Consider the following 12935-nt stretch of genomic DNA (forward strand, 5'->3'; position numbering starts at 1 on the left):
GGGGTTATTGAATATACAAAAAAACATTGATTTTGGTAGCTTTCGACTTACTACCAAAATCAATGTTTGTCTGCATTTTTTTCGTTCTTGCTCTTTAAATTACTGTCAAAAAAAGAAAAAAAATGAAATTCACAGATTTGAAACCATAGGAAAATACACACTGCCTAAACGAATAACTGTTTTTTTGTTTTTTTTTGGCTGAAGTGATTTAGTCTTTTTCTGACTTTTCAATGGTTTTCCTGTTTCTTCCGGTTTATCTGTAAACTAGGAGAATTTGGCTTGGGAAATAGGAACTGCCGAACTAAAACATAGTTTGAAATAAAATGGTCAAGGTCAAAGACATTAAAATTGTACGATTTTACTTCGTATGATGTAGTGAAAGATGATATTCAAATTGAAACTCTTAAAATGTCCCTAAAACTAATAAAGAATGAGTATTTTTTTCTACTTCCACTTTATTCAGTAGTTAATTATAATATCTGTATTGATTAATTGAGTTTTGTTAATCTTATCTGATAAGTAATTGCGAAATTATTATACAATATTATTTATTATTCAATTATCTATTTATATATTGGGTCTGGACACGGTGTTTTTTGTTCATTTATTTCTCCACTGCACAGCGACCTCTGTTGACGAATTTAAGAATTGTTTTGCGAGGCCCAGTTTACGATGCCAATACTGGACTGTATTTACACAGTATACTTATATTTTTATGACCGTTTTAATATTTTGTTCCTACTCCCTGTAGAACGATCGTTAATCAAAAACGAAAATAATATCGTTGAAAAAGTTAATTAATATGCCTTCCTCGGTCAATCCTTATCAACATCTGATAATGGCATGAAGAGATAAATTTAAAGAGGAATTACATCGCCCTGGAGTCATACTATTAGCAATGCCATGTGGTTCAGACTGCTGAACATGAACCAAGAACAAAACGGAAAGATAGGTTCTCAGTAGAATCCCGGTGAAGTCGATGCGCCGAATAACAAGTACACAATATTAAATCAGAGAAAAGAATAGATCAGAGAAACGACACAATTGACGAACTGTTGTAATTGATTGAAAGAAGGAGTTGAAATAGAGTGGGTGGGATATGCTGCGAGAATGACAATAAGGGGGGTAAGGGAATCATAACATGAAAACTGTTAAACAAAAGAAAAGAACGTAGACCAACAAAAAGATGGGACGACATTTACGATGTAGTGCAAAACAACTGGTCCGCAATCGTATGAAGTGTTGCAGATGAAGTTGTTATACCAAGCAATGGAGTAAATAAGTCACGTAATCGATGTGCAACGTTGATCATCTAAAACGAAAATAAACAAAAAACATGGTGAGCTAAACGGTTGCCATGAATACGAATAAATATAATCATTATTCCCCCATTTAGAAAATACATTTCTTACTCTGTTGAAAAAAAATAAAAAAACAAAACAAGGTGGGGAAAACAGAAATTGAACATAATTGGAATAGGAATTGATTGATTGATTAATTGACTAACCCATTTGTAATTAATTGATTGCGCTTGAAATAAGCAGACCTAATAAATAAGGGTGAATGACCACTATTACAAAATAAATATGGGAGATGGATGGATATATATTATGTGATCTTTGTCCTTCGTCCAAATTATCATGTAATCTTTGTCCTTCGTCCATATTATTATGTAATCTTTGTCCTTCGTCCATATTATTATGTAATCTTTGTCCTTCGTCCATATTATTATGTAATCTTTGTCCTTCGTCCATATTATTATGTAATCTTTGTCCTTCGTCCACATTATTATGTAATCTTTGTCCTTCGTCCATATTATTATGTAATCTTTGTCCTTCGTCCATATTATTATGTGATCTTTGTCCTTCGTCCATATTATTATGTAATCTTTGTCCTTCGTCCATATTATTATGTAATCTTTGTTCTTCGTCCATATTATTATGTAATCTTTGTCCTTCGTCCATATTATTATGTAATCTTTGTCCTTCGTCCACATTATTATGTAATCTTTGTCCTTCGTCCATATTATTATGTAATCTTTGTCCTTCGTCCATATTATTATGTGATCTTTGTCCTTCGTCCATATTATTATGTAATCTTTGTCCTTCGTCCATATTATTATGTAATCTTTGTTCTTCGTCCATATTATTATGTAATCTTTGTCCTTCGTCCATATTATTATATAATCTTTGTCCTTCGTCCATATTATTATGTAATCTTTGTCCTTCGTCCATATTATTATGTAATCTTTGTCCTTCGTCCATATTATTATGTGATCTTTGTCCTTCGTCCATATTATTATGTGATCTTTGTCCTTCGTCCATATTATTATATAATCTTTGTCCTTCGTCCATATTATTATGTAATCTTTGTCCTTCGTCCATATTATTATGTAATCTTTGTCCTTCGTCCATATTATTATGTAATCTTTGTCCTTCGTCCATATTATTATGTAATCTTTGTCCTTCGTCCATATTATTATGTAATCTTTGTCCTTCGTCCATATTATTATGTAATCTTTGTCCTTCGTCCATATTATTATGTAATCTTTGTCCTTCGTCCATATTATTATGTAATCTTTGTCCTTCGTCTATATTCTTATGTAATCATTGTCCTTCGTCCATATTATTATGTAATCTTTATCCTTCGTCCATATTATTATGTAATCTTTGTCCTTCGTCCATATTATTATGTAATCTTTTTCCTTCGCCCTTCTTTCTTATATAATCTACTTCCTTTGCTCTTATTATTTATTATGTAATCTTGGTCGTTCGTCCGAATTTATTATATAATCTAGGTCCTTTTTTTATTTATATGTGTAATTGTAGTCCTTGCCCATATTGGTCAGCAATGGTAGTTATTCACTTGTATATCAATTATAAGCTCTTTGTTCTGATTGCGGAACGAATACTTCAGTTCGTGCAAGGACGCGATAATTTAACGAAATCACTGTCGAAAAAGGGACTGACAGTTCCTTATTCCTTACCAATCGCCTCGCATCGAGGTGCGGACGTAGACAGTTTTTCACAAAGGATAGCACCACGCGTTGTAAAACTGTGGGAATAACCTGTCTTGCGGAGGATAAGGGGATTTTTCAGGGGATGTAAATTTAATAAAATTGTTCCCTGCATTATTTTTGCACAAATCTACCCCCGAGTTTTAATGGTCAATTCCTTATAATATAAGTATCGCCTCACGTATCTATGCGACACGAACATCAAAAACGCTTAAAGGAGTAAAAGGTGTCACGTGATACGTAATATCATTGATTAGTCGTGGTTCATATTTGGTGGTCGCTATTCCGCATGTCTTCAACTTGCCTGGCTCAATGCGCGTCCATACAATGAAATGATGTTTTAACGCTGTGCGCTATATGTCAAATTGAGCGTATTTTGCGTTTACATTGATACACCCAGAACACTCAAACGGATAAAGGATCTGTAATGTGACTCGTAATATTGAATATTAACGATAATTGTGTGATGGCCGCGATTGGTCACGGATTCGTTACAGTTATGGCGGGGATCGGTACTACATTGGAATGTTTCATTTCAATCGATAGGTTTGTACTAACTGTTCGTGTGTATTAAATTATTAGAATTTTAATCGTTACTACAACATTCCAAATGCATCGTACAACAATGTTATTCGTATCAGTGATTAATAGTCATCGCACCTGTTCACGTCCTTTGGACCTTCGCGACCCTTCGTTTTAGTGAGTACCATTTAAAGTATTCTACTAATTTAATGTGTTGCTATGTGTTGTTATGTGTGAAATATAATCACGATTCGTATTGTAGAGTTTGACAGTCTGTCACTTTGTGGAGGCAGGAAATTACAATAAAAAACACGGAATGCATATATATTCCCTCGTTCAATTACTGTTTTCGGCCATTTTGAAACTAATATAAAAAAACAACACGACAATGCACAAAACTATCAATATGATCAATGTATGTATAAATTAAAAAACAAATGTTTAGAATGATCAAGACTAGATTTAAAATTGATGCAATTTGGTCACATTGTACACTGAAACAATTGAATGTGTGTACACGTATACGTATACACACAAGGAATTTGAATATAATCGGCCAGAGCATGTCAGAGATATTGAAGGTGTAGTCAGTGAAGTTTATTGAAGGCAAGGGAACAATATATATTCTTTGAAATAGGAAAATATTTGCAATTTTCTGGGGACGGGGAAATTGCGTGCAATTCTTTGGGGGTATGGGGGCAAATTTGAATCTTGTTTGTGGGAGGGGCATTGAAAAACTGATGTGAGAGGAAGTATCTTCCTCGATTTTGTTTGAGGACACGCATAGTGGCCAAGTGTTAACGATCTGCATTTCACATTTATAATTATAAAAAACTTGTTTTGGTGTTTTTAGTATCGCGCACACGTGATATTGTTTGAAAGCCATACTTTACTTTCTACGTTGTTGCATAAAATATACGTTTGTAGCGGGCCTTCATGTTTGTGGGCCCTAATAAAAATTAGTCACATGGTAAATCTGACGAAAATAAAGAGGGGGCTCTGCATTTAAAATTTCTTTGCAGAGCGGAAAATTCAATATGTTTTGTGGGCAGGACAACTCTTTGCCGAACAGATGTGGGGGAGTGGGTAAAACAAATCGTGGAGAATTCATGTAGACAAGGATGTTATGAAAATCTTTCAATATCCACTCCTTAGTCCAAATAAGTCGGTTAACATGTATTCAAAGATAAAAAGACCATTTCAAAAGTAAATGTATTTTTGGCTGCACTCATTATAATGGCGCTTTAACATCATTCGTTAAAGCAAAAAGACTGTCCGTCAGACGGCCACTTTGATTCCGATCTGCAAAAAAACGACTTGTATCTACCAAGGTCCCATTATGTTTAACATGTGTACCAAGATTAAACGTAATTTGTCAATACATTACCGACATCCGGTTCCGGAATGGCAGAAACACTTGATTTGGATGAGTTTTTGGCAATGAAATATGATCGATAATCGGCCATGTTGAATCAGACCATCATCATGATGAACCGAATACACGTTCATGTATATGAAGATGTATGATGTATGTGTAAAGTTTAAATGTGGTCGGTATTCTGTTTCCTGACTGAAAAGTGAGTTGAATCTAAAATATCTCTCTCTGTCTAAAAAAAATTTGATGTTATCGTCGTTAGTATATTCCATGACAGATTCAGTTTGGATTATAATCTACCTCGCGCATGGTTTGCGGATTTTTTTTTACAAAAGAAGAAAACGATGGATATCTCTTTTCAACATAATATGGAATTCAAATTGTATCTAATTTGCATAAGTTCCTTTCACCGTATTCCTTTTTCAGTTTGACTCGATTTAATAAAATACAGACATGTTATGATGTTCGACAGAGGCAATGCTAATTGATTTTCATTCAATTGTTACTTTATCCAGCAATAGTTATTTTTTTTTTAATTTCGTATTGTTTCCGACAATTAGTTTACTATAGATTGTAGTCATAATGTATCATAACAATGTTTTATATATTTCATTTAAAAATGAGTTAGCCGGATTCACATGCACAAGACAACATCGATCCGATTGCGAATTTAAAGAATGGAACCCTAATATGTAACAGTATAGAATAAATTGTCACAGTCAAGTTTCACATTACTTGTATTTTCAAACAGAAAACGTCTAAGTCTTTTTGAAAAAAATGTTTATAGGGGTAAAACAAACTCTTATATCTATGTACGAAGATAAGCGTTGATGATCTGATGATCCCCGAGTTCCAAGCGCTCGTCAATCAAACGTATTTTAAATTAACGCTTGGAAAGGTGTGATAAAATTAAACAGGATTGAGTGAGGCTATCGCTGTATTCAAAAACGCAAAACACACGTGATATACACCTTGCGAATTAGTAAAGACACGCTTAAACAACACAGCTCGAGAGACGATCAGTTCTTTCACTCAATCAAACATTTGCATAAGTGTTCCTAGAAATGAATGCTTGTTATGCAATTCACGTGCTTCTCCCTAATCAATTCTCGTGGAATCTTTATCGCATATCACACCACTAACATATCCTTATCTAATAAATTCTTGAGACCAGTCAACCGCAGCAAACACAACCCTTGTTCATATAAGTAACATATACATATGCAATGTCGGAGTAGATTGCCCAATAAGGTGTTGTGCAATAATGCGAGTCGAAACTGTTACATTTCAACATCCGGCATGCCGGATTTTCTATGAGAATACAAATTATTTTGCAGACTTCTATTAACATAATGAAACATGACGAACAAATAAAAAGGGGTTATGGCCTGGCACTGAAACTTCACACGTTTTGAAATGAAACTACAAACGTTATATCATCAGAAAATATACAATTAATGATAATAGACAAGCAATTATATTACATCTGATTGTATCACCATATCTCTCATTGTGTTGTAGAAATGTACATCATAAGGGAATAGACGAACCGATTACGTTATTGGATAACTAATTAGTTGCAGTATTCATTGCGGGTCTTCTGACGACAGCACTGACGTTCCACTCATCTCGGAGTACAATCATTCATACGCTCGTCATACGCTCCAGGGTGAGTTGAAGTCTTTATTCAAAATGTATCGATAATTGTCATATTAATTATCTAACTCTTGAAAGTCGTAGAAATCATTTGATTAGTGATTATTTAATTTGTGATTATAGTCTTACTCGAGAAGTATATCTATTATGGGATAAAACAACACATACCAACTTCAACAATTTCACAATCACAAACCGTACGTACAAAACTCAACATGTGTTGTTTCGATCATGGGGCTAAAATAGTTCGCTTTATATCGACCTGATTATGTGACGTCATCACACACACATACACAAATATATAATTTACACAAGCTGCGATTTAATTAGGAATAGTCAATTTATAAATAAATATTATGTATAGTTATTTGTTTTGGTATTCTATCCAAAATTATATAAAAATGAAATGAACAAAAATTCTACGAGAGCAGACGGCCATTCCAAACTCCCACCAACGCAGCGCAACAGCGACAGAAAATTGTTCAATGTTGATGTAGAAAGGGGACGCCAACCAGCTGTTAGTGTCTATCACGTTTCCATGCTCGTCAATACCTTGGTTTGATGCTTTTATGGGGATAATCACTGTGACAAAATTCAGATCAGCGTCGACAACTGGCGCAGCATGGAGTACACAACGAGTGTACACATTTTCTCGTAATGCAATTTCAACTGCTCTTTAACCGAGGAGGGGGCAGATTCTCTAACCAAAACAAGGCGCGTGATGATCAATATAACCGGACCTCTCTACATGGTACGACGAGACGTCTGTTGTGATGATACAACAGTAGATCACAGTGAATAAACACGCATAGCATTCCGTATACAGCGATGCTAAATTGAGCTCATGTATATATACTGTGTTGGATAAATAAACGTGAACTTTACGATATCTGGGATCTATATAGCTGTACTTGATTTAAGCATTGCTATCATATTCTATTCCCCCAGAAAGCAGCCTAAAGCGGTATCACCCATGGAAACCAACGCATCTTCCAACAGCAGTGAGTTTGGGATACAGGAACAACGCGGCGACGTCACAATCATGGTCTGCGCCTCGGTTATTTCTGGCATTGGATTACTGACTAATAGTTCTTTCTGGATTGTGATGCTTCGAGTGAAATACATGAGGACTATAACCAACTATTACCTACTGAATCTCAGCATCGCCGATGGAATGCTGTTGCTATTGTATGTGATCAATCTCACCCTATTGGTGCATTTCGACGGTTACCGCTCAAGTGACTTCCTATGTATTCTGGGGAATATGGCTGTATCTCTAGCTCTGTTCGAGTCTTCGTTCATGATCGCCACAATTAGCGTCGAACGGTATCAAGCTATTTGTCAGCCACTGAAATTGAGTGCGACAAACTCAAAAAAGACATGTTGTAAACTCATTCTTACGTCTTGGATCTTTGCCGCTTGTTTCGGTGTAATTTTCCAGCAGATCTGTCAGTACTCCTACAAACATTCGGTAACTTACGTCTTAATGGCGGTAAGTGTGACAATCAACGTGGCTCCCTTCGCGATAAGTTTAATGATTTCAACAACCCTGTATGTGTTCATAATAAGGGAGATGAAGAAAAGAGCAAAAATTGTTCCACCATCATCCGTCGACAAGTCCATCAGGACTGAAAGCATGCAGGTCATTCGGGTTACTATAGCAACGTCCGTCATTTATTTTATTTGCATGTCGCCTTCAATTCTGTCGACATGTTTTAATTTTATTTTAACGTTTCACAGTCGGGCTGGGCAGTCGTTGATCAATGCGTCACACACGCTGCAGAATATTTCAGTGTTACTTTTAAGCATCAATTCAGCTGTGAATCCATTAGTATACAAAATAATAAGCACAAAATATCGAAAAGCTTTTAGACAAGCTTTTGGGTTGAATTTCTATTCTAAACAAAGAGAGAAGGCGGCAAGAAGGCAGTTGGAACATCCGCCAATATAGCGTGTCGTTTTAATGGACATACCACGGGGGAAACAAGGTCAATACTATACACAAACAAACAAGGGCTTGCCATTAGAAGCCCCGAGAGGGGTCGAAGATTGTAGAAAAAACGCTGAACTGAATTATTGATTTTCTTCACTTATTTTTGAAAAAAAGATTGATCAATTTTCTCGAATGGTGTTACTCTGAAATGTTGTCTGCTTTCTTCTTAAAATTTGTGTATTATTAGTATTATTATTATTATTTTTTTTTTTTATAAATATAGCTTCTCTAATTATAGAACTTTTTATCTTCACTGTTTCTTTATATATATCTTTTTCCAAATTTACCACTCCGGTGTGTTTAGTGGTTACGCCTCATCTTAGATTGTCTTATTGATTACACTTATCGTAGATCGAGATAGAGTTATATGAGACACACATATATGTTGTTGTTGTTGTTGTTTTCGTGTGGGTGCAATAACTCAAATGTTCTTTTTTTAACCAATCGTCTTTAAATCTTGGATACGTCATGGTATTTCTTATTTGTGTATTTTAAAAAAACAAACTGTTATCTCATCAATTTAGCTAACAAGACCATTGGTTGTTATTATGTGGCATCTCCCTGTAAAGCAAGCGACTACTGTGCTAAGACAATTGAATTCAGAACAAGATGAGCTTGTTTCAATGTATATAGCGATAAACATGTCCTTATGTGTGGTGTATTATTAATATACCCCCATTGCAATAAATATGTAATTTTGTAGTGTAGTATAAATATGTAATGTTGCTCGGTATACGGATGAACATTTGGTTAAAATTCCCATTGGTTAGACATACTTGCAAATATTAGAGATATTTACACTACTAATACCATATATTTATATCAGATGTTAGTATTACAGAACTTATCACAGCAATAACTGTTATTTAGATGTGCTATTATCTGATCTGTTACTTTGATGAAATTTTGAACTTTAACTTTCCAGCAAATTCTAAGTATGTATTTTCCTGCTATTTTTATGTTCGGCATTTTCCCCTCCACATGTAAAGCCAACTGAATTTCAAATTAACTGAAATCAATTTACCCGTGTTTATTCTTTCTATACAAAATCGGGTATATATGAAAATGACGAGGTTATAATGTGTACACTGCGGTTTTTTCATAACGTATTATGACACTTGTTAATTTCCATATGATGTGAAAATTAAACGCTAATCATCAATCATGCCTCCTTCTAGATAGAAAAAATCCAATTAATTTTTGTTCGAAAGTTTAACGTGTATTGCCAAAAAAAAACTGTAAGCCACTTAGGAAATATCTCCATGTACTTTTCCATACATAACCATTGACAAAACATCCAATTATTTTAGTATTATGAGGTTATCAGAGTATACAGAAAAGTATGGACAAAGGCAGTTCGGTGATCGTGCCGATCGGCGCAATGCTATCCCTTACTGCCTGAATTCATTTCTTGAGGTATTTATACGATAATCTTTTACTATGATTTTACATCTTTTCCTGCTTTGTACTTGTAATTAAGTTAAATATGTAACTTCCCCAAAAGTATTCGCGCATGCGCGATCGTCCAGTGACTTGATTATATTCAGTGTTCCAAAGTGACGTAAATATGACGCACATTTTCTGAATAATGAGATTTTTTAATACGTCTGTAACACTATCGAACACGTGTGTACGATTTTTTTATGGACGGATGGTTTCTATTGATTGTTAGTGTCAGTTGTGGGTATATTAATGGTGCAAATCATCTGTTACCGATTATGGCAATATCTCTTTAACGAAACGTAATTGTAATAATATTTCTCCCAGAATGAAGTCGTATTTTAATATCTTAAACATAACAGGAATGCACATAGCCACTACCAAAAGTGTAATTTAAATAATAAAATACAAGAAATATTTAATTTAAATTGTTGCATCACAATATCAGAAATTAAATCCATGCAGGTGTCCATGTTATCTTTGGGAACAGACTTTTTTAATTGACACCAGTTAGGCCCAAATAGGAAACAGTTAATTGTTTTTATCTAATTTTGACAGAAATAAAAAAGACTTTCAGAAAAGAAAACTTGAAACTATTTAATTAAATCCTAAAAAACAGCTTCCTAAATGTATATATTTAACTGACATGTACCCACTACAAACACAATATTTCTAGATTTTCCTCTCCCCGCGACGACAACTAACTACTTTTCTTTCATGTAGCAAACGTTTGTCGATAAAGTGTTGATAAATACTGATGTTATATTTTTTAGAATATAAACATTTTTTTCAATGTGGACCCATGTAAAGAGACCAACGTAGGCAACTATCGTTGTATATTTACCTACTTTTCATGTATTTTTGGCAATTTTTCCACACAGACGTACGAAACACTGATAGACCAATTTCACAAGGTTATCGATTTTGTCGTTTTACTGAGAATCAAATATTGATCACAGACGAGTTAAACCGTTTAAAATAATCAATATTACCACTACACTATTCATCTGTTGATATCAAAATGGTGAATATATATTCTGATTCTACGATCAAAATTGATCTCTAAGACTATTTGCACACAATTCTAGAACCATTAACACGTTTATCCACAATTCCGATTTTCCTTTGTTAGTAATTGTATATTTTCTAAATATTGTTGCAACATCGAGTGCAGATTCAGTCTAAAGTATTCCGTTTTTAATGACCTTTCATATAAAGATAAATTACAATTAATTAAAATATCCATAACTTCAGTAACGTTTGTCATGTTTGATTAAACTTCACATTCCAGTGTTTAAAAATGATCACAATATAATCTCTAATTTGATTTGATTGTAGTTCTCGCAATATTTGAAAAAAATAACTTTAAATATATATATATAACTTATTGAATTGAAAGTTCACCGTGAAACACCTATAATTATATATCGTGTAAATTACGTGACAAAATTGCTGGCCCAGAAGATTTATTTGTTTATTGGTAGGCTGTAATTAATTAAAATACTAAAAGATCGGCTATATTCATGGTACTTTTGCAACAGAGAAGAATTGCTCTGCTTTCCACTGAATGCAGAAAAATCGTCATTGGTATAGCTCAATGTAAATCTGACTGGTGTTCTAAAGACCCTTGCATCTGTTGGTCCATTTTATATGCCCCTCGCCCAGTGTCTGGTGTGTTGGGTGGGGTGGGGGAGTCATACGCACCCTAGTCAACAAAAGACCGGGAACGACCTTCCCTCCCGGCATCTGTCCATTAAGCAGAGAGAATGGTCTAAGAGTTTGCCTGTGGGAAATGTTTTGTGATGGACGCTTGAATTTCCAACAGTAATCCAACAGTTCAATGGGTCTGAGGCGCAGGATAGCATATGACATCAGACCTGCTGCTGAGATCAACACCTCATCAAGTTTTGTAGTGTGGATGTCGTCCGAGATACGAGTAGTGAGGCATTACTCATGATCTTGTCACTATGTTTCTCTGACGGACAGAAGAATACCTCACATGTACCTACCTCCGTCTCCAGGTAGACATAACATTGGATTCAGCTGCGACTTCCTGATATTACCCATTAACCTCAATAACTGAAGGAATGCTTAACTAATCCAATGACCCTTGATTGATGGTGTATTTTTTATGACAATGATTGTTGTAAATATACATAAGTGCGCTTCTGGCACTACCACCACCAGGGAAACTGTTGTTGGAGCCATTCAGTGTGTGAATTTATATACCATCCTTCCGATCACAAACCTCAATAGAAGGTGACTGTTTGGTACAATGGAACATGCAAGTGTAAAGATCATTCAGCTCTGGTGCAGCCATGGAGTCGTTTGAACAGATAACAATTTCAGATGATTTGAAGTTCAAATTCTGTGGACATGTATGATTAATGCTGTCTTGTCCCTCCACATCGATGTACTCATTGGTGCTGGATTGGAAACCATACCGGATACGGGCTGGTCTGGACTCTGAATTTGAATAGGAGGGCATGTCAAGTGGGATGAACCCTGTGTAATCTCCGAATGCAGGTGGGCAAGGGATTGTGGCAGTAGTCAGTGAGTAGGACGAATGTCTATACATTCTCTATATCAATTTGGTACATGCTCTCAGCTGGTCACAATCTTAAAGTGTGTATAAGAAAGCCATAAAAGTAAATTGTATTTTACCTTTAATACCTACCTACATCTCTCTCTCTCTGTGTTGCAGAAGGCAATAGCTTATGGTATATATTATAGCAAAGATAAGGATTCAATTGGAGATTAAACCCTAATTAGTGTCATGTAAACCTGACACCAAATAGGAAAGTACTGCAGCCTGTGTTACAAAATTACTACAGAAAGCGACCTTGCAGTCGGTAGAACTCTGCTGTAATTGACAGTGGCAGTTACTAAGTGGATAGAAGAAGTAGAATCTATGACAGTTGAGTAATTGTAGC

At 34.9% G+C, this 12935-nt stretch overlaps 1 protein-coding gene across 1 annotated transcript; it reads left to right on the forward strand.

The window, feature by feature from the left end:
• The first annotated feature begins 7542 nt into the window (after positions 1-7542).
• On the forward strand, positions 7543-8686 carry LOC146747562 (type-1 angiotensin II receptor B-like). Its single transcript, XM_085497362.1, has one exon. It carries the CDS (start codon positions 7543-7545, stop codon positions 8518-8520), a length of 978 nt encoding a protein of 325 aa, XP_085353488.1. The 3' UTR covers positions 8521-8686.
• Positions 8687-12935: the final 4249 nt, after the last annotated feature.

Source organism: Saccoglossus kowalevskii, chromosome 3, assembly GCF_978046115.1.
Source record: "Saccoglossus kowalevskii chromosome 3, keSacKowa6.1, whole genome shotgun sequence".
NCBI classification, from domain to species: Eukaryota; Metazoa; Hemichordata; class Enteropneusta; family Harrimaniidae; genus Saccoglossus; species Saccoglossus kowalevskii.

Excerpts from the sequence above, each read along its gene's own strand:
- LOC146747562 (XM_085497362.1), top strand. The coding sequence starts at position 7,543 with ATGGAAACCAACGCATCTTCCAACAGCAGTGAGTTTGGGATACAGGAA.